Raw genomic sequence first — 24,516 nt, 5'->3', positions numbered from 1 at the left:
TAAATAATCTATCTTGTGACAGATTTTGTGTTACACTTATTACTGCTAGTTTCATTTTCAGTATTGACTAATTTAATAATCGGTAATGATGCAGCTAAATACTGTATTTTATATACAAATTACTGTGTATTATTGAAAATTCAAAAGAGAGTCCAAGTAATAAAAATAGTACCAGCTAATGAAAGCAAACTTAAGACTTACTATAAACTTAATCTTTCCTACAAACAATTTTGTGGGGAGAGGAAAATTAAAAATCCCAGTACATTTACACTAAAGCGAAGAGTAAAGAACAAAGTTCACGGTGCCCCTCTTCACGTGGTTCCATCAGAACGAGTATGACTTACTGCTATAGAACTACCTGTGTAAACCTACTACTACTCGTGTTGACTAGTATCTAAGACTTTGTGACTGTGTCGTGAGTCTCGTGTAGTGTCCGCTGGCAGATGAAGGAGATTCTCTTGATCCCTGCCAGACTCTCGGTGACCTGCCACATGTTGTACACCTGCAGTTTGTTGGAGCCCACCATCTGACCTACGCAGCTGTAACAGTACCAGATTAAAAATTGATATATATTAACATTATTAACTCTTCCAGGGTCAACTTACTATAGCCTTAGATTGCCTATTATTCATGTGTTGGGGTAAAAAACTTTTTTTTTTGACCAAAACTGCTCAATTTGATTTTAAATTGCTTACCTGTCATGGAAAAATGGAAATCTATCCATAAATAATTTGCGTATATAAGCATCACTGACCCTTCCACGAATTGACATGCATATATAAATATAATTGATGTTTAGGTTTAGCGTAATAAAAACATTTTATGATAAAAATAAGTATGTATTACATGATTAGGGTTAACATACAAAACAAATAAAGTAAACACTAATCATATAACAAAGGAGATTAATCACTGTCCATTCACATAGTCCTCCATGTTATGATAAGCTTCGAAACAGCTATCTGGGTGAAGGAACGGTTTGTTCACACACGTTTTACAAAAATAGATTGTTTCTTTTCGCAGATACTTTTTTGTAGCAGACATGGCATCGATGACCCTTTGCGTCTCTTCCCATGAGAAGTTTTCCGTCTAGCCCGTGGTACGCGGGGTGCAGAGCGACTGAGAAAGAAAGAGGCAGGCAGCCGACAATGACCTTGACTTGCCGCAAAAACCCTTCCCCCCACCAAGCAGCCCGAGCCATTCCGGCACACACCCTTCCCCCACCTTACTGCCACCAAACTACTTCACTCAATAACTACACAACTGATTGCAAATTTACTTTTTAGAGTACAACTGGGTGGGATGTAGGAATAAAATATTCATGACTTATTCTAAGGCAGCGTACATTATAAATTTCATCTTCATCAATTCAATAGGTATGATCGAGTATGAAACAACCTAACAACTTCAGTTCAGTACACCGAGTGGAGAGCGACTCAATAAACAAAGAGGCAACCGAAAATTACCTTCATTCAGTTACCGCTAAAGCCCCCCCCCCCCCCCCAAACAGCTCAAGCCACTCCGGCACCCCCCCCCCCCCAACCATACTGCCGCCAAACTACTTATATTATGTTCCCGATTAGCTGGAATAACTGACAATTGCAAACAATAAGGATATTAATAAACATGATTATGCGTATATAGACGCATTTGACGCTTGGCAAAATAAGTGTATGCGTAAATATACGCATATGACCCCCGGGAAATGTTAAGTTAGGCGTATATAACCGTCATTGACCCGGGAAGGGTTAAGAAGTATAGGCGATATAAGGTGTTGGGTAGATTTTCTGTACAAAAACAGTCTAATGCAATGCCGTCATGGTAGCACTTAAGAAAAATGTCTGAATAACTTCACTAAACATTACTCCCAGAACCCTAAACCAAACCACGTTCAAAATGTTTTATATATATACTACTATATACACATACATACTATATAACGTGGCTTGTGGAAACGATAACAATCTTTAAAAAAAGTCGAATGATGTTGGAACTTGATACTAAAGTTGATCTTATAAATATCTCGGCACTTTAAAAAAATTCACAACTGTAGATTAATTATGAACGTACCGAAAAAGCAAAAAAATTGTCTGGAATGCTTATAAGATTTGCTAAACTTTTTGTATCTCGTACAGTTTTTGAGATGTTAGTACTTGGAGATTACGTGGGAATAAATTAATAATATTTCAGTTGACACAAAATGTACCTTCTTCCGACTAAGCAGGAAGGACAGATTTTATTATGAACAAGAAACTTCTTTGTACGAGAGCTGTTCAAAAAGCAACAGACAATGATAGTGCCGCCATCTTGGTGTCAGAGTGTTACTACACTCAGTACGCAACCAGCCGTGGTAGATTGTGCTTCATGCCTATAATACTCTGTATGCAGTGGAGTGTTGAAACCAGCGCTGCAATTGAAAATCCCACCAGTTTTTCACTGGTGAAAAATCACAAACCATTTAAAATTTGTCACCTGATTTTTTTATGTCTACGGACAAGAAATAATGAGTGAGGCAGAAATGCATTGATTTTAACCGCCACACCTGAGATATATCGTGCAACTGTGGCTTAGTGAACACCATGCCCGAGTATACTCATTTTCATACTAACAGCTGTTTTGTTTTTGTTGTATTACCTGTTATATTGTGTTACTTGGTGTTCTATTATGTGAGAAGTGTCTAGAAGATAACTGTCCAGTTGTACAATCTTGTGGGTATTACTTGGACACCATGTGCTTTGTATCGAATACGAGTTTGGGAATGATTGCGTTCATATTTTACGAGGTGTTTTCCAACGTTTATTTGTAGTTGTTTTGATGTTGTAAACGCAGGTACACACCAATGGATGAAGAGGGTCTATTACAATCACTAGAACTTCCCAGTTTGTGAATTGTGATTGGGACCTATGAATGAAGATTCTCAGGTGACAACGGACGGACCAGTGAGGCCTCAATAGAAAACCGGGTGGAAAGAGATATGATAACTGAGCTAAGAATTCATGTAACTGGTTTATATCCTTACCAACACTCAGTTGACATTATTTGAGATCTTTGTAAACATTGTCCAATATTTATTTGATTTATCAAACTTTAAATAACGTGTTATATCAAAAACTCCTAAAAATGGGAAAAATACTCTGCACTGGGGGTTTATTATGTAACTAACCCCTGCACTTGGATGTCGCTGCAAATCAGGAACATGGAGGAATCAGGAAAATCGTCATTTCATGGTTACGGAACTCCCAAAACATTTCCCCCAAATTTCACGGAGTTTGGTTCATGAAATTGTGGTTGGTAAACTTGGTTACCACACATTTTGTGCCAGGTGGATCTGAAATCCTAACGTAATACCACAAAAACAGAGACTTCCTGTCACACTGACATTTTCGGAAGACAACGATAAAAGTGGAAACCAAGTCATTTATCGTATTGTAACGGGCAATGAGACTTGAGTAAAGCACGTCAACTATAAAACAAAACAGTGGTCGATGGAATGGGGACACACGCATAGAAACCGAGGAATTGTTGCAAATGCTTTCAGCAAGAAAAATCATAAAGTAAGGGAGGCGCAAAGGTCCTTTTAGGACTAAGTGCGGGGACAAACTGTCCTCTTCCCTCAGGAAGGAAAAAAAAAAAAAAAATCATAACTACTGTGTTTAGGGATGGTCAGGAAGTGATTCTTGATTTCCTTGAATGTGTCCAAATTGTCAACTCTAAGAGATATTGCCAAACACTCAGAAACTAAAGACGTGCGACACAAATCAAGCGTCAGGGAAAGCTAAGCAAGAAAGTTTTATTTCTACCACAATGCTTGTACATGCCCAAGAACTCTTGGATAGGAAGTTTTCAATCTACCGCCGTACAGCCTGGATTTGGCCTTGAGCAACTACCACTTGTTCCCACCAATGAAGATGTGGCTCGCTATGCAATAATTTAAGACTGACACTGAAATGTATCCTGATGTGAGTGTTTGAACTCGCGGGCGGCAGATTTCTACAGAGAGGGTATTGAAAAGCTTCTACCACATCATGATAAATGTCTCAATTTAAATGGCAATTATGTATAAAAATAGCCTAAGATTTTACCTTCAAAATGCAAATAGTAAAAATTGTTATTTTCACTTTGTTAACGTTTTATATCAAAATATCTGTTACTTTTTAGACAGTCTTTGTTCAATGGTGAGTTTGTGAATGATGTAGAAAATATCGAGGAGTGGTGGTGGGTTCTGCCTTTGAAGAATGATTATAGCAGAGCTTAAACTGGTGTGTGCGTAAACGAGTTATCATCTTTCCACAAAGGACTGTACCAAATTTAATAGAACTCTTACTAAACTAACTGTGCTATCTAAAATTCAAATTTTTTTAAAGCACAATGTATTTTGTGTGAAATAAATATTAACATCGCCATGCAAAAACAATGAATTAATTAAAATATGGTGTAACAATGTTGCTCAATCTAGTATTTAAGAACCTTTGAAAAAATCACTACAGGACAACTGAACAATGATGTTGAAGTACAGGGTGTCAATTAAGTCTGGAACCTCTTTTTTAATTTTTTAAACCACAATATAAAAAAAATACCAAAGTTCACACGTGCTTACTGGTGATAGTAACGCATACATCTGCCCAATTACCGACCGGATAATCCCTTTGGGGGACGGTCCACAAGGAGTCAGACAAAATTCTTAAATAGCAGCATAGGTCAAGTTTGGTATCAAATTAAAGGTCTCACTTAGCAGAGTACAACGCTGCAAACCAGACTTCAAAAGGTGGATCCATTCAGTAGGTATAGTTATTAAGTATTACAAGTAAACACCAATTTTTAAGTACCTGTGATCAAAGTAAGTTTTCAAAATGTTCCCAAGTCCAAGAAGCTCAAGATATTCCTCGTGACTACCTTCAAAATGCAGTGGATGGCTTTTACAACCGCCTAGGTCATTGCCCAGACGATGGTAGGGGAACATTTTGAACACTTACTTCGATCACAGGTACTTAAAAATTGGTGTTTACTTGTAATACTTAATATTTTACATTGTTCAATTGTTTTAAAATTCAAATAACTATACCTACTTAATGAATCCACCTTTTGAAGTCCGGTTTGCAGCGTTGTACTCTGCTAAGTGAGACCTTTAATTTGATACCAAACTTGACCTATGCTGCTATTTAAGAATTTTGTCTGACTCCTTGTGGACCGTCCCCCAAAGGGATTATCCGGTCGGTAATTGGGCAGATGTATGCGTTACTATCACCAGTAAGCACGTGTGAACTTTGGTATTTTTTTATATTGTGGTTTAAAAATTAAAAAAGATGTTCCAGACTTAATTGACACCCTGTAGATCGAAGTTTGTAGTAATGGATTCTTTAAGTGTCAATGTTCACTACATGTTGTCAATGCTATTTAGTATTTATCAGGTTGAATGCACTGCAGTTAAGAGTTGTTTGAGCATGTGCGTCCGAGCAGATACAAATTATTTTAGTTTCTTAGTCTTCAATCAAACCTTTTGTTTGAAAACAAAATGCTTATTGGCTCTCAGCTCCTAAACTATTATTGTTTTAAAAAATCAAAGCTATTCCCATGAATTAAGTCACGTGGTAATACTAAAAATGTAAATACTAAAATTGAATGTCCCAAAACTTACGTGATCAATTCTCCAACATTTATTTTGGGAAGTTCTCGGTCAATCGGGTAGAATATAGCTTGTAAAGGCAACGTCCCGTTTCTTTGTTCACTGCGCAGAATCATCCTGTATAGCCCAGTGGGACTGAGAGATACACTGTCCAACACAGCTGTGACAGAGACAGAAGAGAATTAATGGTATCACAATAGAGATGTCAATGATGTAGTGTGTTGTCTTTAGGTAGAGATAACAAGATAAGAGTAAACCCACACATGGTTGGGGCAACGCCAAGAGCCTAACGATATGACACTGTTAGTCACAGACTTTCCTAGATAATCCTAGACGTGTTCCATCATGACACAACTAGTGCTGTCGAGTTCCTTGCAATTACAGATTACTGTTCCTTTGTAATCTGTAATTTTACAAAACCATAATTTTTCCTTTTAGTGTACAAAGAACATTTCTGTATTTGTCAGACAAGTGTGATACTCCCTTTGGTACAAATTGTTTATTCTATTGTGTGAAAACAATAAATTCAGTTGTTTGTATTGGGTTTCAACGAAATATAAAGTAAGAACACAATTATATACCTCCAACTACTAAAATTGATTAGCATTTACCCTTGGCTTAGCACGCAATTTTCTGGTGAAAAACAGGGACATCATAGGTATGCATATCCTTCTGACGTCACATAGAAGATGAATCGTTTCAATCAATCTCCTGATCAATTTTAGAATATTTTAAATTAAAGAACAGTGTTTCAGAGCCCTGCAGTTGGAAAGTGAAGTAGTTTATGTAAGTAACAGTAAAACACTCGAATTTCTGTACTTCATGTCGTAATATTGGAAGTTGCAACAATTTCAGTAACTATTTCAAGCAACTTTGGAGGACCTAACCATGTCAGTATCCTCAGTTTTTTTAGTGAAAGGACTTACGATGTAATATGATGCAGCCATGTGATAGTTTAGAAACAGAAATAAGCCTATTTGATATAAGGTACATATTTCAGTGTTCAGATTTTCAACACAACCGTCATAATAAGTAGCTTTTGCGTTATCCTAAAAGGCTCGCAGGCCTTAAGACTCACTGTCTTTGTACCTTCGGTCTTTGAAAGTATAAATATCTGTTTGCTATATCATCCTATTCCCTTAGTTCGGTCTAGGATTTATATAAATTTTTATATGCATAATCAGTAACGTATCCCTCAGTGCAAAACAAATCTGCTATATTGTTGTTTTTTCTGCATTGAAAAATGTTGTGCTCAGTGTCTAGAGCAATGCTTTGTGATTCTATTTGCAACTATCACAGGCTAACTGCTTTCGCTTCTTTCCTAAAATGTTAGCCATGGAGCGAATGGTTTATTGACTTATTTGTTAGCATCTAGTCCCTCCATTTTCATTCCTGTAGCAGTTGTATATATCAAAGGAAATCTCTCCCACATTATCAAAGGAAGATGATATCGAGTACTAAACATGCACATATTCACAATTTTGTCAGTAACCTGAATTTTATAATAATGTTTGATTAAATAAGCAGAAAAACATCTTTGACATAATAAACGATCACAAAAAATTCTCACCATTTAACTTAACCACAGTTTTTACAGGGGCATTATGAAAGTAATGCACATGATTTTATTGTAACACAACTATTTATCACCGCGTGCTTGGATTGGTTGGATAATGTAGTTGGGGTTCTGCACCTCCAAATGCACCCAGTTTTAGTTCGCTCCAAGCACTGAGTGATTGATAAGATGTGTTTTTGAATGAAGTTTGTTTTTTTATTGTGTCACGGTGCGATAAAGCGCCTGTTGAAGCTGCGATACATAATTTAGTTTTATGTGTTGTTTGGGAAGGATGGAACGGAAACTTATCAAATGCTTACAGAGGCCTTTGAGGAGGAATGCATTTTGAGATCTCAATGCAGTAGGCGCACATAAAATCTTCTCCCCACGCCCAAAAAAGGTGCGCATGAGCAAATATCGCATGAAAACAATACTGATTTTCTTTTTTCACATCCAAAGAATCATCAATTTTTGAGTTTGTACCTCAAGGACAAACTGTCAATTTAGCCTTTACCTGGAGGTGCTCAAGAGACTAAAACGCGGGGTCGCGCACGTCAGGCTTGAACACCCTTCATCGGTACCCACTAGCTGAACCAGAACAAGACCCATGTGGTGCCTCAGCTTCGTAACAGTCCTGACTTGGGTCCGTATGAATATTTTTGTTCCCCTGAAAAGAGAGCCGAAGGGAAAGCACTGGGAGTCGGTGAGAAAATCCAAGCTCATGTTACAAGGCTCCTGAGAGGCATTCCAGTCGAGGAGTTCCAGTGTGCTTTCAGGCATGGCAGAATCATCTCCACAGGTGTAATTATGTAGGAGGACACTATTTTGAAGAATATTAACCATTTGTAACAATCAGATGAATAAATCTATTTGTCTTAGAAGATGTGCATGACTTTCTAATGCACCGTATATATTAGTCTATACAGTGTATCTAATACTCACATATCATTTTCATGTGGCAATTAATTTTTATAGTAATTAAGCTGACATTAATTTGAGTAGTGGATTGGGAATAAATGCCTAAACAACAAGTTTTAGTAATCCACCTGTTTAAACTAAACAAAAATGTTCTCATAATTAATTGAATTATGGAAACCCATAGGGCAGGGCCCTATAGTTGTATGTATTTCAAACCCATGAAAGTCACATCCTAAAGTGGAAGAACTCTCAACTGATACCAAATATGTATATAATATAATATTTGTAGACACCTAAAATCACTGTACAAAAATTAGGAACGTTTTTTTAAAATAATATAGAATAGATAGCTTTTTATTCTCATGGTAAATTGACAAACAACAAACGACTTTAATTAACTTTGCAATAATTGATGGACAGTGGGATAAAGCAGATTTTTATAATTCCATAATAAAAATTGCCAATTCAAAAGCCCCCAGTAAAGCTAATGCAACTCACCTGTTATTTCATAAATGGTATACAATTGTGCCTCCTTGGCCATCTTGTGCCAGCGAACCACCTGATCGATGGAGCCGATGAAGAATCTCTTGCGGCTCACTGAACTTATCTGTAAATCAAATTATGTGTCAATTATTTTCCATTTCTATTTGTACATATGACTACATGATTAGTGAAACTTCATCCATGCTATAGATAAACATTGACAATTGGACATGTGACAACGTGTTATGAAGTCTGGGGTCTCAAATATTCAATATAACACCATCAAATAAGTTAAGTAAATATAAACTGCTAAACTGCCTCTTGTTAAAAGCATTTCAAGAATGAAGAATTGCAATCATTAAGTTAGCAACATTTTTAAATTCAATACAGCATACAGTAAACTGTATAACTGTGTCAATATTTACTCTTATTTATAAATGGTTGTAAGTTATGCACTTATACTTGATCATTTTTTGACTAATCACTAATTATATAGTTATATTTCACGTGCTTTTGAAGTGTTGGAAAATTTTATAAATTATATGAAAAACATTTTGCATTTTAACATGAGACAAAACCTTTCCGGTGCCAAGGATGGCAACCCTTTACCTCTTAAAAGAGATATTTGATGAAGAGTCATTGGAAACTATTTAATGAACCTTAAATCGAGTTTTACAGATCTTGATAGACAAAATCAATAATATGTAAAAAATATTATATTATATCCTGAAAGTAGTGATTATTTTAATTGTATACTAAATAAAATTGGTTTTTTTTAATTGCTTAAAAATGGACGTGGGATGAAGGTAGCTAAAATTTACATTTAACTAATAAGGTTTTGCTTAAAAAAATGTTGTTTTAATCTCAGAACTAAGGTGTAATGATTTTTTATTATTTCCCAATTTTTGAAAACCTCATTTATATAATAATTGTTTTTCTTTAATTTTAATATTCATTTAAAATAACTGATATTACCAGGGTTATTAAAATCTTTTATTCATGCTGTTTTAATATCCAGGATGCCTTTAAAGTGACATACACCTTGACTTATAGCTTCATATTCGTTTAAAATTTTGTTCCAACGACTGTGGCAAGTTTCTCTAATGAAGAGTTTTACTGGTCTTACAAAAATAAGGCTATCATTATTTATTCTATGTTAGTGTATAAGGTTGCATTTAAAAATTACTATGTCACTCCTGGACTTTGGTAAAACCATAGAAATATACTTTGATTTAAATCTTCTCGCTTCCTTAGGTCTCAACTAAAGTTCATTCCAAGCGTTTTAATTTTAAGTAACTTGTGCATTTTTTTCTTACACCTAAGCAAAAGGATAAATTTCAGTCCTTGAAACATGCGTTTCTATTTTTTTAAACTTATATAATGATGGCAAATATCTGAAATCCTATTATGATTACAAATAAAATGTTACTCCTATTCATAAAACCATCTCAAACATAATGTTTAAAACATTTTTGCCAGTAGAGTATTGATGAATTACTTTAATCTAACTTTTTAAATAACTGATTTTTTAGGATTCTCCTCCAATCTTGATAAAAATGCATATGTTAAAGGGGTAAGAGTGTTTACAATATCAGCTTACTTTAGGTTTAGAAGGGGTTTTCTTGGAACCGCTGCTGGATTTCCCGGCCGTGGAATTTTGCACTGGTACCACACATGTCGAGGTAGAAGCCACAGTCTGCATTGCGAAGGACTGGTCAGGATTGTAGTTGGGGAGGAACTTATGTGGGGGTGGGGGGTACAGATAATGGGGGGTGAAAGGTGGCAGAGAGCGGGGGGATGGTGGTGGCAGAGAGCGGGGGGATAGAGGTGGCAGTGAATATGCGGAGACTGGTCGTTTGTACGGGGCATCCCGCTCCCTCATCTGATTGGCTCTTTGCTGCTGAGGGGGAGGAAGTCCTGCTTGAGGCATCGTTCGGTGGAGTGGAGTTGATGGGAATCTTGTCATTCCCGCCATGGCCAACTCAGAACATTCTGACATGGGTTCAGATTCAGGAAGCTGGTTCCTTCAACATACAACAATTTAAAATGAATAGAACATTATTATTGATGGCATCTGCAATTCATAATAGAAGACTACAATATTTCAGTTAGTTGATCCTTCAATATTAAAACTAGCTGTAAAAATCTTTTAGCATTTAAAGCAGCGAAATATCATTGATGAAATTTAATATAGTACCCACTATTAACAATATACTTTACAAACAATACATAAATTACGTAAATTTGATCAGGAAAATGACCAAGGGAGTGCCGATGGCCGAGTGGTCTAAGTCGTTGGACTTTGAGTCTGAGTTAGGGATAGCACAGGTTCAAATCCTGTCTGTGACCGTTGTACTTTTTATCAGTACAATCAACCTCGTACTGTATCGACTCTCTCCTTTATTCTGTTTGATAAGATCCTCACACAGGCCAGTGGCCCCATGAGGACGGACAGAATAAGGGTTAAAAGGGGATCGGCCTCTCCTTTAAAAAAAAAATCCTGTTCCAACTTAAAACACTAATAAGTTACATCTATCATTGGCAGGAACTAATTGCAGTGCTAAAAGACTTAATGTGCATTTTCAAAAATAAAACTTGATGCAAATTTAATGCATCACTGGGTACAGTGAAAACCCATGTGGTGCCTCACATATCTGGGAAATCCCATAGATGTCCAGGAGCGGCAATTGAGATTGGAATTAGAAGATTGATCTGTAAATCTACTCTACTGCAGAAGGTAACTATTGGAATGGGTGGAGATTATTGGAGATGTAGAACCCTCTACTCCTCATGGGATCTCACCAGGAGGTAGCATCTACCACCAACCTTACCTATCTTGAATATTCTGTCATTTCTGAAGCAAGCCCAAAGGTCCGTTTAACCCTTCCCACGCCGTAGATGGATATATTAGAATGGTAGACTTTGACCAAAACGCAAAATAGAGTTATATACAATATTATAGATTATGTCTCTTGGAGGGTTTTTAGTTCACAAAAGGCCTTCGAAAAGCCCTGTGCACGTTCCGTGCCTATTGTGGTTGCCAAGAAAGTATTTATAAACAACCTTCACTCTGCAGCAGGAAGAGGCAAGCTCCCTTTGTCTAACTCCGACCACCTGCTCATCAGTTCTTCTGCATCTCCTATAGAGCCATAATCAAACATATCTCAATCAAATCAAATCAATCTCTTTATTGCATTTTGACAATGGACATTGTATTGCAAAAGTCAGAAGTAAGTAAGATAAACCACAGGCTTAGACGTTCAAAACACATTCATACTTACAATTCATGCATTCACTCAAACACATTCAAACTGACTTCAGATCCAAGTTAAATTTAGATTTAGACATCCCAGCGGCTGACCATGAATTCATCGACAGAATAAAACGCTTTGGACACCAAAAGGCGTTTTAAGACGAGTTTTGAATTGATGTTGATTAGCGGAAAGTTTGACACTTTCAGGGAGCTTGTTTATTAGTCTGACACCAACCTTGTTGAGGGAGATTGTTTGTGATAATGTCAGTCTGTATTGCCGAGTTTCGGAAGTTGTCCCTGCCTCTCGTCTCATAGTGGTGAACGCTACCGCCACGAACCAAATCACACTTTGATTTGCAGTACATGATCACCTCCAGAACATAAAGGCAGGGCAAAGTCAGCAATTCTAACTCCCCGAAAGATTCCCTACACGACTCTCTGTAATTTAAATTTGCAATGATTCTGATTGCCTTTTTTTGGAGCTTGAAAACTCTTTCCATTTTGTTTTTGGCACAACCTCCCCAGAGTCTCACTCCATACGCAAAGTGTGGATGAATCAGGCCGAAATATGCCATTTTCAGAACTCTGGGGGAACAGAACTTTGCCAGGTGCCGCAAGGCATATATGCCTGAGGCCACTCTAGCACATACATTGGTCAACATGATCAGCCCAGGTCAGTCCTCTGTCTAGGAACATTCCCAGAAACTTTGTGGAGTTAGTTTTCCTCTAAAAGCACATCATCCACAAACACGGCAGGCTGAACTTCGTGATCATTTTGTCGGAGGCTAAAACACATGACATTTGTTTTTGAATTATTTGTTTTCAGGTTCAATTCAGCAAAATACTGAATGCATGCATTCAGTTTCCATGAAGGATGTGATTTCCAGGTCTTGAGTTTGATTTGTTTTTTGATACAGAGAGTTGTGTCGTCAGCATACTGAACCAGTTTTCCATGCTGGATCACTGAATTCAGTCTGCAGACGTAAACTAGGAACAAAAGAGGCCCAAGGATGGAGCCCTGAGGGACACCATGGGTCATTTTAATTTTGTTTGAGACGACGTTCGATACCTCAACGCACTGGTCTCGATCCTTGAGGTAAGAAGTGAGCCATAAGTGCGAGAGACCCCGAACGCCGCATTTATCCAACTGGAGCAAAAGTGTTTCATGATGCACACAGTCAAACGCTTTGGATAGGTCGAGGAATATACTGAGCACATGTTCTCGTCCTTCCAATCCATCGACAACATTTGTCCAAAAGATTGTTCACGCGCGTCTATTGTGGATCTGTTTTTCCTAAATCCAAATTGTTCCGGATTTAGGATATTGTTATTTTCTAGAAAGCTTGCAAGCTTTTCATAGAAAATTTTTTCAAAAATTTTGCTGAAGACTGGAAGAATTGAGATTGGACGATAGTTTGCTTGCAAGGCAAGGATCGTCCTGTTTGAAGATCGGAATGACTTTGGATGTCTTCAAAAGTGATGGGAAGGTTCCTTTTTTCAAAAGAAAAGTTGATCAATTTTTGTGAGTGGTCTCAATATATGCCTGAAGCAGTGTTTGAGTAGCCACACTGACATCCCGTTTGCGTCACAAGATTTTTTTTGAGTTGAGTCCCTGTATGACTCGTGCAACCTCCCCCTCACACACAGGAGCCATGGCCATGGATGCAAACCGATACAACAGCATCTCCTCCGTGAAACCGAGGTTCAGTTAATGCCGAAACCCACTGTAGCCACGGAAGAGAAGTATTTATTAAATTCGTCTGCCACTTGAGCTCGGTTTTCAACAATTTTGTCTTCAATTTTAATTGCGATTTCTTTTGTGTTTTTTATCTGGTGTGTAATCACGAGAAAAGTCGTTTATGATTTTCCAAGCTGTTTTTCGAGAAGTTTTCGCAGTTACCCAAGGCCTTATTAACATCATAGGCTTTAGCAGCTCGTATGACTTTTTTATAAATCCTTCGGTAATTTCTGAAAAAAAATTTGAAATGTTCGTTTTGGGTTCCAATGAAAATTTTGTGAAAGAATTTAAGCTTTTCTCGAGATACAAGAATTCCCCTTTGTCAACCACGTGCCTTTTTTAGGTGCGTGATTGACTTTGGTCCTTCTGAACGGACAAGCAACATCCAGATAATAGTTGAAACTATCACTGAATGCCGCATACATGTCATCGACACTTCCAGAGTTATCCAAAAATTGCCAGGGCTCAGCTTCCAAAACATCGTTTAAGTGGCGAATGTTCTGGAGCCGAATCACTCTTGCAATTTTAAATTTTGAATTTTGACTTTCAAGTTTGCACCCCACGGATCACGGCCCCCCTGCGCAAAGTGGTCAGAAGATTGCAGAGTTCAAAACAGAGACTGTGATGTCAGGAATGTTTGTGACAACATTGTCGATGGCAGTACTCGTCGTAGCGGTCACTCGTGTCGGTGAATTTCACGGACCAAATTAGATTGAAAGAATTTAAAACATCGCGAAGCCGCTGGGTTAGGGGGTCGGTGGATTCATTACATTAATGTTAAAGTCTCCCATTATTAGGAACTTCACAGAATTTTAAAAACAGGTCATTAAGAAGTCGCTCAAAATTTTCAAAAAAGGAGTTTGCTACAGCCATTGGGTGATCTGTATAACCCGATGACTGCTATTTTTCCCAAACAGTTTGACGTGATTTTTATGCCTTCGGCTTCAAAATTCATTTCAATCATGTTGTTAATTTTGAAAGGTTCAAATTTTGAAAATGCTTTCACAAAAATTGCCACACACCGCCCCCTTTGAAACGATTTCGACAGAAATGTTTTGCCAATTCAAAATTTTGGAATTTTGAAAAGATGGATGTTGTCATCTATGAAACCGTGCTCAGATACTATAAACACATCGGGATTTAATTCTTCGCACATGACTGCCAATTCATCAATTTTGTTGGTTGCAATTTGGGCATTCTGATGAACAAATTTCAAATTTTCGGTTGTGAATTTGGAATTTTTGAGATTTTTGAAGATTTTTTTCCGTGTTTGGTTTTGTTTTACGGCTGGATCCGAAATCATCATCCTATACCGGTTTCACTCTGACAATGTTCTCCAAGTTTTTTTGTTCAGGAGAGCGTCCACTCTCGTCAACACTGCCTGGCGTTGGTGACCCCCTGAGTGCCTCCGCGTAGGTGGCGTGCTGAAGTCTTGGAGACTGATGGAGGGTGTCAGCTGACTCCCCGCTGGCAGCAGCAGGAGCCGGGACGGTGGGGGCCGGCGCAGCAGCGACGATTTGCAGCGGCGGCGCAGACACCCTGGGTCTCAGCAGTGCAAGGGTCTTCACTACCATCCCCGCCAGTAGCCGCTTACCCCGCATTGAGAGATGCTGACCGTGCCTCGTGAAATGCCTCCGGCCGATGTTATTGAAGTTTACCACGCTGATGTTGTGCCGGACAGCCAACTCCTCAATGTAAGCATTCACGAGCACGGTCTCATCATGGATGGGGTGATCTGGTTCCAAGTCATGTCGAAGCGGTAAGGTGACAAGAACAAGTTCAGTGTTGGCAGGTCTGGCAGCGATGTGAGCCTCCAGTGGCGGTAAATGATATCTGCGGGGTTGTATTCCTGCTTTCTCGGTTGTCACGAGTGTGCATGTCTTTTACATATCTCGTTATTGTTCTTCATCATGTGGTAGTGTCGTGATTAGTTTGAAATATTTATCTTTTTTACACTAAAATTTATTTAAGGTATACAGTTTTTAAAATAGTTAATTTTTTTAATTTTTACCAATAAGTATGTTAATTTTAAGTAAAATACCCTGTTTTATACTTTTTCTGCTTTTACATTTTATAATTTTGTTATGATAAAAATTAGCTTTGAACTTATAGAAACCAAATTTGTTTACTTGTCTTGGCGTTATAGGAAAGTTAATGGAATTATTAGAGGCGTGCGAAAGGATAAGACTATTTGTAATGAAGAGTTTTCTTACCTTCTTGTCCTAAGTGAAAAAAAACATGGTTACAAAATTGTTTTAAAGATTTGTAATAAACTATGAAACCATAGCGAATAGGTTCAAAATAAGCACTTCAGGATATTTAATTGGTCAGCTGCCACATAGACTTGACATTGTACGTAACAACAGAACTGCCTCAAAACAAAGTCCTTTTCTTATATTTTAACATAATCCAATACCTAATTATTATCCGCCCCTATCCCACTAGCAAAAGCTAAATTGTTACAATAAGCAAGTTCAGTATAAAAAATATTGAATTTGATAGTGACCCACGACTAATGAAATATTCTTACAAATAAAAAGCTAGTATGTTCTTACTCCAACCTACCTTGTCATGAATTGTTGGGGGTAGATCATTGGAGTTCTTGACTGTGCAGAGGAGCCCATTGTTGAGGAATTTGATTGAAAGTGTGGATTTCCAACAAAGTTAGACTGGAACCTCTGATTGCCTCCTAAACATTAAACATTCTTCTTTGGATTTCAAACAACGACACAATGTTTTATAGTAACATACTGTTCTATAGAGTATTTCCCTTAAGTTATTACAGAAGTGGATTTATTGAACTATGACTATACACCTATTAATTATACGATACAAGAAAATGTCAAAAATGGACAACACTACAAAACTCTTACTTATTGTCTACCAATTATTTACTACTTAGATACTTATGTTACACACAATTTATGTTACATTATTAAAGAAGCATTCTTAATTTATTCTTAGTAAATTATTTTGGGGCATCAAATAGCCAATATAAGCTTATGGCAGCTAACAGAAATACCAGGGCTTTAGATCAACTAGAGATAATCAAAGGAAAATCATGTTATTGCCATGAAAAATATTTATTGGCACTGTCCACTATAACTGTTTATAACAGCAACTCTCTTCATATAACATTGGTATGGTTGATTCAATGTGAATGTTGAGTTCAGCTCCTTTTCACCTTACGCTTAATGTCAACGTCTAAGATCTAATGCCATTACAGGCTTGACTCCTGGAATATGGAGGAAACATCTGTCAGAAGATATCCAAAACAAGTCGACAACGTAGAAGCTCAAAACAAACTATTGCATCATTTCAACATTATACACACTTAGACGAAAAAATTTGTGATAGCGTCAGATTAAAGATGCTGCACTAAGCAGAAGGTGAAAAGGAGCTGAACTAAACATTCACATTCAATTAATCCTTCCCATCATACCAACGTTGTGTAGTAAACTCGGTTGCTCCGCCGTGCTTTGGGATTGTGTCTAAAGCATCGTAGTGCATCTGATGAGACAATGAGAACACCTTTTAATCTAGATTACACTTGATTTTGTAGAGTTGTCCCTAATGTGAAAAATGAGAATTTTGTGATCTATCCCAAATTAGAAACAAATTTAAATTAAGTTCTGTTAAAACAATCTTAACACATATATTTATGCAGTCTAGTATGTAGGCTAACAAATTCTAGTTCCTTATGAGTGGCCAAGATGGAATCATAAAATAAAAAATTTCTAAAAAAAATTCATGAAAAACAGATCGAACTGACTAATTGAGAAACTCAACGAGAAGATGCTGTGCATTGTAGCTAACATCACCCTATTGTCTATTGAGTAAGTTATTAGGTTCATTGCTGGATCTCTAGAAGAGTCCAGAGAGCTTAAACACTTCCAAGATAAAAGAGAAGTTGGGTCTGGAGAGGGTTCTGGCTGGGCCTCTGGAAAATTTTAGGTCTCTAAACTGTGTTATTACGCATTTTTAGGTGCAGGGGAAAGTTGTCTGTTAAAACCAAAAGTGCTCAATTATTCAGGTAGAGGTACTGGAACAACGATCCAGTTCATTCCGCCTCAAATCAAGCACTGATTAGGTATAAGACTCAACAACAGTATACACAAAGAGCTTCTTCTTGAAGCGTAACTAGAACTATCTAATACAAAGTTATAGAGTGCTGCACAAGACGATTCGGTGTGTTTTGTGTATATATCTGATACTAGGACTAGATTTATTCCAATGAAGTTTGTTCATTTATTGTGTATATTTGTAATAACAACATATAGCTACACATCTTCACTGGGGTTCTATACTGAGTGATCTGGAGTGCTCTCACTTACCTTCTGCGCCAAAAGGCGTTTGCCTCAGCCAATGTGCTATACTGCTATACAATAAATGTCTAGCTATAATACAAATAGTTAACACCTTCATTGGGGTTCTATACTTAGTGATCTAGAATGTTCTACATAGAATGCGTTTGCCTCAGCCAATGTATTAAAATACTATACAATAAATGTTTAGCTATAATATATATATATAGTTAAAGCCTTCATTGGGGTTCTATACTTAGTGATCTGGAGTACTCCAAATTGATTCTGTGCCATAAGGCGTCTACCGCATTCAACACAAGATTTTATTTTATTTTTATTTTATTTTATTTCCAACGGATCAACCATTACAAAAGCGAGCATAATAATTTATAATTATAGTAATAGGTTAGCAACAATGACTAACACAAAACTAAACCCAGGCAATAAGGCACTTATGGGTATGGCACCATCAAAAACCAAACACGAGCACAGTAGTCTCCTCAAAAAACGCAGTATCTCAACAAATGGCAACAAAATGTATCAAAGAATTTGGTAGGATAACGCCAAGGACAGCACAACTTTGAATAGTTTAGAAAATATTTTTTTCCCTTATCATTTATATATATATATATATATTTTTTTTAACATAATTTTGCCATCTGTTTACCTTTTAAATAATTGTATTTGGGACAAAAGTTCGAACTTCAGATTAGTGATTATTAATCAATAGCTGTAATATTGGCTAGGGCTAAATAAATTGTTTATTTTATGATAAAACACTCATATATACAAACATATCCTATATCTGTATAGAATCCCAACATCCATATATACAGACGTGTTCTATATCTGTATAAAATCACAAAATCCATATACAGATATTCACAAAGTAATTGTTTTAAAATATAAGAAGGTTTTAACTTAAACTAAAATGATCACGAAAAATCAATATTATTACATCTAAATAAGATTGATTTTTTTTAGTTCACTAGAACTGCAGCACTTTATGTCCAGTATTTTACAAATGATACAGAATATATTGTTGGCATTCTAGCTAGTTATTTTTAGTATTATTTTTTAAATGTTTATTTTAATTACATATCAATGTTTTTCTATTTTATGTTAGCACTTTTACTGTAGTTTGACTGTTGCGTGTAATCCTTAAAAACTTTCAATTCTTGAAGAACATATAAATTTGCAACATATCTTATATTTTAGCTTATTTATCTACTGAGCTAATAAAAATTTGATATGTAATTGCTCATTTTGGGTAGAGTACGATAAGCGGACCCGGTTTTTTATATTGATATTGACAAATGATATACTTCATTATAACTATTTATATAACCAACCGTTATAGCTTCTTTATTTATAATTATGAGATTGTCACTACATACAATCATGAGGTATGTGTGAGGTATTGACTATTTTAATTTCAAATGTGATTGTTATTATGACTATAGATATGCTAATATGATTGATAGACTCGTGTTCAATATATGAATATTAAGTATTGATGATTACACTAAAACCACTTCCACTTATTGTACTTTACCCCATATTTTAACTATACATATGGTTATGTAAGTACTTCCTATTGTATATATTGTTTAAAAATTATTTTACTCCAGTTATTTTACCATAATATTTTGAAAGATTAAATATTACTCGCGGTTATTATTGTATAATTCAGTATATCTGATACTGGACAAAAATAATGAAAATTGGTTGAAAACTAGACCTAATTGAAAATTATTTATTTACAAACATTGCTGGGATTGAATCAAGAATTAAAAACAAAAAATTTATTCCTCATCTGAAAATAAAAATTTGCTTTATAAGTAGTTTCCTATAACCTAATTTGGGGTAGAGTACGATAAGCGGACCCGGTTTTTATATCAATTAGTACAATCATTGATACTTAATATACATTTATAGAATATATGTTTATAAATCATATTAACATATCTATAGTCATAATAACAATCATATTTTTAATTAAAATAATTAATATAATGCACAAAGTGATAATCTTATAAATAATAAATGAGCTCTAATGATCAAGCAAACTATTAGAACTTGAATTAAAATCCACTCATAAATAATAATAAAATGATAACAATATAAAAAAATATTTATACAACAAACCGTACTTCTCTTCTGTACAAATACTCACAGAGATGATCTGAAAACAGATCAACTGACAAGCCACTTTTTAAACTTTGTTCCACGGTCCTCCATGAGCTTTCAAATCACTGTTTACTATCTATGAAAGAAATTATGTTTATTATATGAAAAAGTGTTTATAGTTGAATCAAGTTATTGTTAAAAATCAGTATCGTTTGTCAATATCAATAAAAATAACTGTGTCTACTTATCATGATCTACCCCTTTATTTGTTACTTGATATCTTGATATCTTACAAACGAGTAAGGCCTATAGCATGTAAGATTAACACATAGTGGCTAGGTTAAACTATTGGGGCACTGTTTTTCATTATAAAAAATATTATGATAACAGTATCATTATTTTGATATTGAATATAGTAAAACCTAAATCAGTTTTTAACAAACAGCTTTAAATCGACATACCTGAATTAAATGACTAAGAAACTAACAAAAACTTCGTTTAGGCTATGTTATTTTTTTAATAAGTTGTATATTTTCTTCCACAGAACACAGTGACTACAATTCTAAATATACTAACCTGTTGAAGATGATACATTTCTTCCCAAAACATTTCTGAAATTGCTTGAGTATGACATATTGTGCGAATGTCAAAATTGTGAAAGATAATGTTATTTACGAACTGATAAATTCAAAACATAACAGAATCAATTCAAACTTACTGTAGAGTTTGTAGTTCCGTTTCCGTTGTCTCCGATAAATTTCGCCAAAGATAGTCAATTTACACACTTGAAGGCAGAGAGAAATCTTTAACTTATTCATGTATAACAATATTTCTCTCTGCCTAAAAGTGTGTAAATTGACTATCTTTGGCGTCAATTTAATAATACATTTAAAATCACACACACACACACACACACACACACACACACACACACACACACACACACACACACACACACATATATATATATATAATATTAAAGATCTTTTCAAAACCATATTATTATTATTATATATCATATTATTATTTAGAATCTGTTCAATTTGAAGGACAATAAGTAAATATTATATTCAGAAATAACATTAACAATTAAAATTGAGTTAGATGTTAACACTAACGTATATAATTCAAGAACCTTATAGATAGTACTTGGATAGCAGATCGGTAGGGTCTCTACACATCTTTGAAGTTATGAAGTAGATTTATCACAAGGTGGTTTGGGTAATTTTATAATCTTGAAAGACGATTGTGACTGAATTTGAAAATTTGTTCTCTGACTGTTAGGGTGTTCAAATATTGATGTAACGTTTTATTATATACATATCCAAGGCGTTTTGTCTTAACAATTTTGTTTGATATCGTTAAAGTATCTCTAGATTTGAATTGCTCGGTGTGCCCCCTAACTGTACACCATATGTCCATACAGGTTTTATGATATTTGTATATAATAGTATTTTGTTCTTCAAACTGAGTTTTTATTTAAATCACAGTAGCCAATTCCTTTTATTAGTTTTTTTTAATTTAGCTGCTTTCTCTTCGTCCAAATGTGGTATTTCCATGTAAGCCTTCTGTCTAAACGCATGCATAGATAAGTTACTTCAGTTTCTTGAGGTAAATTAACGTCATTCAATGCAACTAGAAGACAACAATTTTGATTTAATGTAAAAGTTATGTGAACTGATTTATTTTCGTTAATTTTTATTCCGAAACCATGTCTCAAACCAATCAGTAATTGCATCTAAGCTCTGTTGTAAGCCGAACACAATCTTTATGGACTGACAAAACTGCAGTATCATCCGCAAAAGTTGCTATTTAAGTATGTTCATTTTCTGGAAAGTCAGCGGTATATAGTAAGTATACAAATTAACTAAGTAAACTTCCTTAAGAAACTCTGTATTCTATTGAATATAGCTGAGTAAGAACATCCTGATATTTTATTTCACGAAAATGTTTAAAAGATATGATTTTAGTATTGGAAAAATATAATGTCGCAAACACTTTTTAATTTTGTATAATAGACCAGTATGTCACACCTTATCAAACGCTTCACTGACATATAAAAAGGTAGGCGAACAAAAACTTTATTTTCTAAGCACTCCCATATCATTTTGAACTTGTTCTATTGTGCTATGTTTCCGCCTAAAACCAAACGGATGACCAGGTACTACAGAATATTCATTGATTAACACATTCAGTGCTAATCATCCCGCCCGAGCGTCTCGGCACCATTCACGGGTGCGCGCGGGACCTATCGGTCCCGCTGGGCATTGTTGTTTTGCTCTTGGCACTGTTTAGGCAGCACTGCAAAGAAGCCCTTTCTGATAGCGTGAGCGTGTTGGGCCGGTTTCGTTCTTTGTTCTAGTGTGCATAGTTTCTCGGTTTAACTAACTATAGTTGTTTTCATCTAGTGCTGTGTTTGCTATTATTTCGTGATTGTTGTTAGTAAAATAAAAAAATTATGGTTGCCTGTAAAGTCGGTTTTACGGGCGAAGATTTTACGTGACAACGTCTTTTTCTCGGTAGAATATTTATTGATATGAATATTATTAAATTGCACAATAGGAACAAGGAATTGAATGAAAATAAGAATTGCACAAATTTTAACTATAGAAATATATTTTGTTTACTAAAACATTGTACATAATTTGAAATTAATTAAAATTTGTTATTGTAAATGGTAAAGTTGAATAAAACATTTACTAAAATTGGAATTTGAAATTCTTGCTAAACACAGTTAAATTCTAACTCCGCGCGTGGTGATTGGTCGGTTTAGTTCGTTTGTTTGGTCGCACTGTTATGACAGGTTAGAGGTTATAATTTGTTATTTTAAATGTTTGACTAGCAATACGCGCTGTTTCTTCTCAATCGACTGAATTACGATTGATTGCAGAGTGATTTAAACTAATAATTTACTTAACACTATCAACATTTGTCAATAGTATGACATAACCTATAAACTCAGTTTCTCAACTTTTGTGTCAATCTAACAATTAATCAATCAATCATAGTTTACGATAATGAAATATCAGTGTACAATTATTTACCTTTATTGTTGTAGTTGTTGTAAATGACGAATCTAACCACTCCACATTTTCACGAATAAACATAGTTATCTGCTTTATCCCGTGCGGCGGACCCACAGTTATCTGCTTTATCCCGTGCGGATCCCGTGCGGCGGACCCACTGGACGGGCATCGTAACGTTACCGGGCGTTACACTTTTTCATGAGTGACTCCGAGCCGCAACCTAATTTAAGACGTTGTCACGTCAACAATGGCTGGGACATCTAGAGACCCCGAGGTAGTTTGTAATACATTACCAATGATTCGTGATGATATAACAAGTGTCATGACAATAAAATGCACAATAACAAAACGTGTTTGGTATGATGTACATATTGTAAGTAAGATGTGTTAAAAACTACAAAGAAGGGAGGGGATGGTTGTAAATAATAAAATGATATACTATTAGTGGCTTTCAGTGAAAATTATCTTGTTTTTGAGTGTGAACTCATATATAAATCAATGAAGACCTGCAGCCAGGACAACTGGACCCATCGGTCCCGCAATATATTACATAATTTTAGGAGTCTTGGAAACATAATGCCTAATTTCTTGTCTGTACTACCATCAACAGTCATAAGGTTACGTGTACACCCCTAAATAATACAATAGTTGTTGTAATAAATGTCATTTTCAGGTTCAATGGGCATTGGTCCATGCTGACGGGACCCATCGGTCCCGCAGTATAATGATGTAAAAAAAATGTAAATATAGGTCAAACATAATCTTTTATGCTTTTATGTCACTTCTGCAAGTTATATCTTCTAATTAAACAAATTTAAAAAATTAGCATTGGGGTTTCGCTAATACTCAAATGCTTAGCAGTGAATGTGTTAAAGATCTTAGTCTTCTCAGAAGAAGCTTTCCAAATGGTTTTTTAAATAATAGGTAAGAAGCTTATTGGCCTGTATGTCAGGTGGGTGAGAAGCTTCCCTAGTTTTGGGATGACAATAAGCTGGACTCTTTTAAAATGAACAGGACAGTATATAGCGTTAAATAAGAATGTTAAGAGTATAATCGCTTTTCTTGGAAGTTCTTTCAGAATTTTTCCGGTAATAAAGCCATAGATATTACGAATATTCTGTAGCTTCGGGTGGTAACAGAGACTGGGAACACTCTTCAAACCACTGGTATTTTTTTAATTAAAGAATAATCTTTTCAGATGTTGACCTGCCCTGTTGTTAATTTTTCCTTGTTATTTGGAATTCGAATGTTTTGCCATATGCTTCTTTTATCACAACTATATATATATATATATATATATACACATAATCGGATAATGACTAATGATTGACGCTCAGTGTTTTATAGATGTAATTTGATGTGTTATAACTTATTGTTGTCGTTATTGTTATTAATACAATAAAAGATTACTACTGCTTAAAGAAACAACTACAACAAATATATATATATATATATATATATATTCCATTTGCTTCAATTAATTGTT

General features: G+C 35.5%; 1 protein-coding gene across 1 annotated transcript; it reads right to left on the bottom strand.

Annotated features, from left to right (window-relative positions):
* Window positions 1-77: 77 nt before the first annotated feature.
* Window positions 78-20,833, bottom strand: LOC124367270. The gene is made up of 6 exons (XM_046823973.1): window positions 20,581-20,833; window positions 16,136-16,259; window positions 10,180-10,603; window positions 8,595-8,703; window positions 5,636-5,783; window positions 78-539 (listed from the first exon to the last, which is right to left on the bottom strand). The coding sequence occupies exons 1-6, from the start codon at window positions 20,636-20,638 to the stop codon at window positions 395-397; spliced, it is 1,008 nt and encodes a 335-aa protein (XP_046679929.1). The 5' UTR covers window positions 20,639-20,833; the 3' UTR covers window positions 78-394.
* Window positions 20,834-24,516: the final 3,683 nt, after the last annotated feature.

Source organism: Homalodisca vitripennis, chromosome 8, assembly GCF_021130785.1.
Source record: "Homalodisca vitripennis isolate AUS2020 chromosome 8, UT_GWSS_2.1, whole genome shotgun sequence".
NCBI lineage: Eukaryota > Metazoa > Arthropoda > Insecta > Hemiptera > Cicadellidae > Homalodisca > Homalodisca vitripennis.
This window is presented reverse-complemented; position numbering and strand designations above follow the sequence as displayed.

Bases quoted from the DNA above. Each gene is read 5' to 3' on its own strand.
- LOC124367270 (XM_046823973.1), bottom strand. From the start codon at position 20,638: ATGTCATACTCAAGCAATTTCAGAAATGTTTTGGGAAGAAATGTATCA. The intron at 10,604-16,135 runs GTAGGTTGGAGT...TGTATGTTGAAG, and splicing joins CCCCAACAATTCATGACAAG to GAACCAGCTTCCTGAATCTG. The intron at 8,704-10,179 runs GTAAGCTGATAT...TTTGATTTACAG, and splicing joins AAACCCCTTCTAAACCTAAA to ATAAGTTCAGTGAGCCGCAA.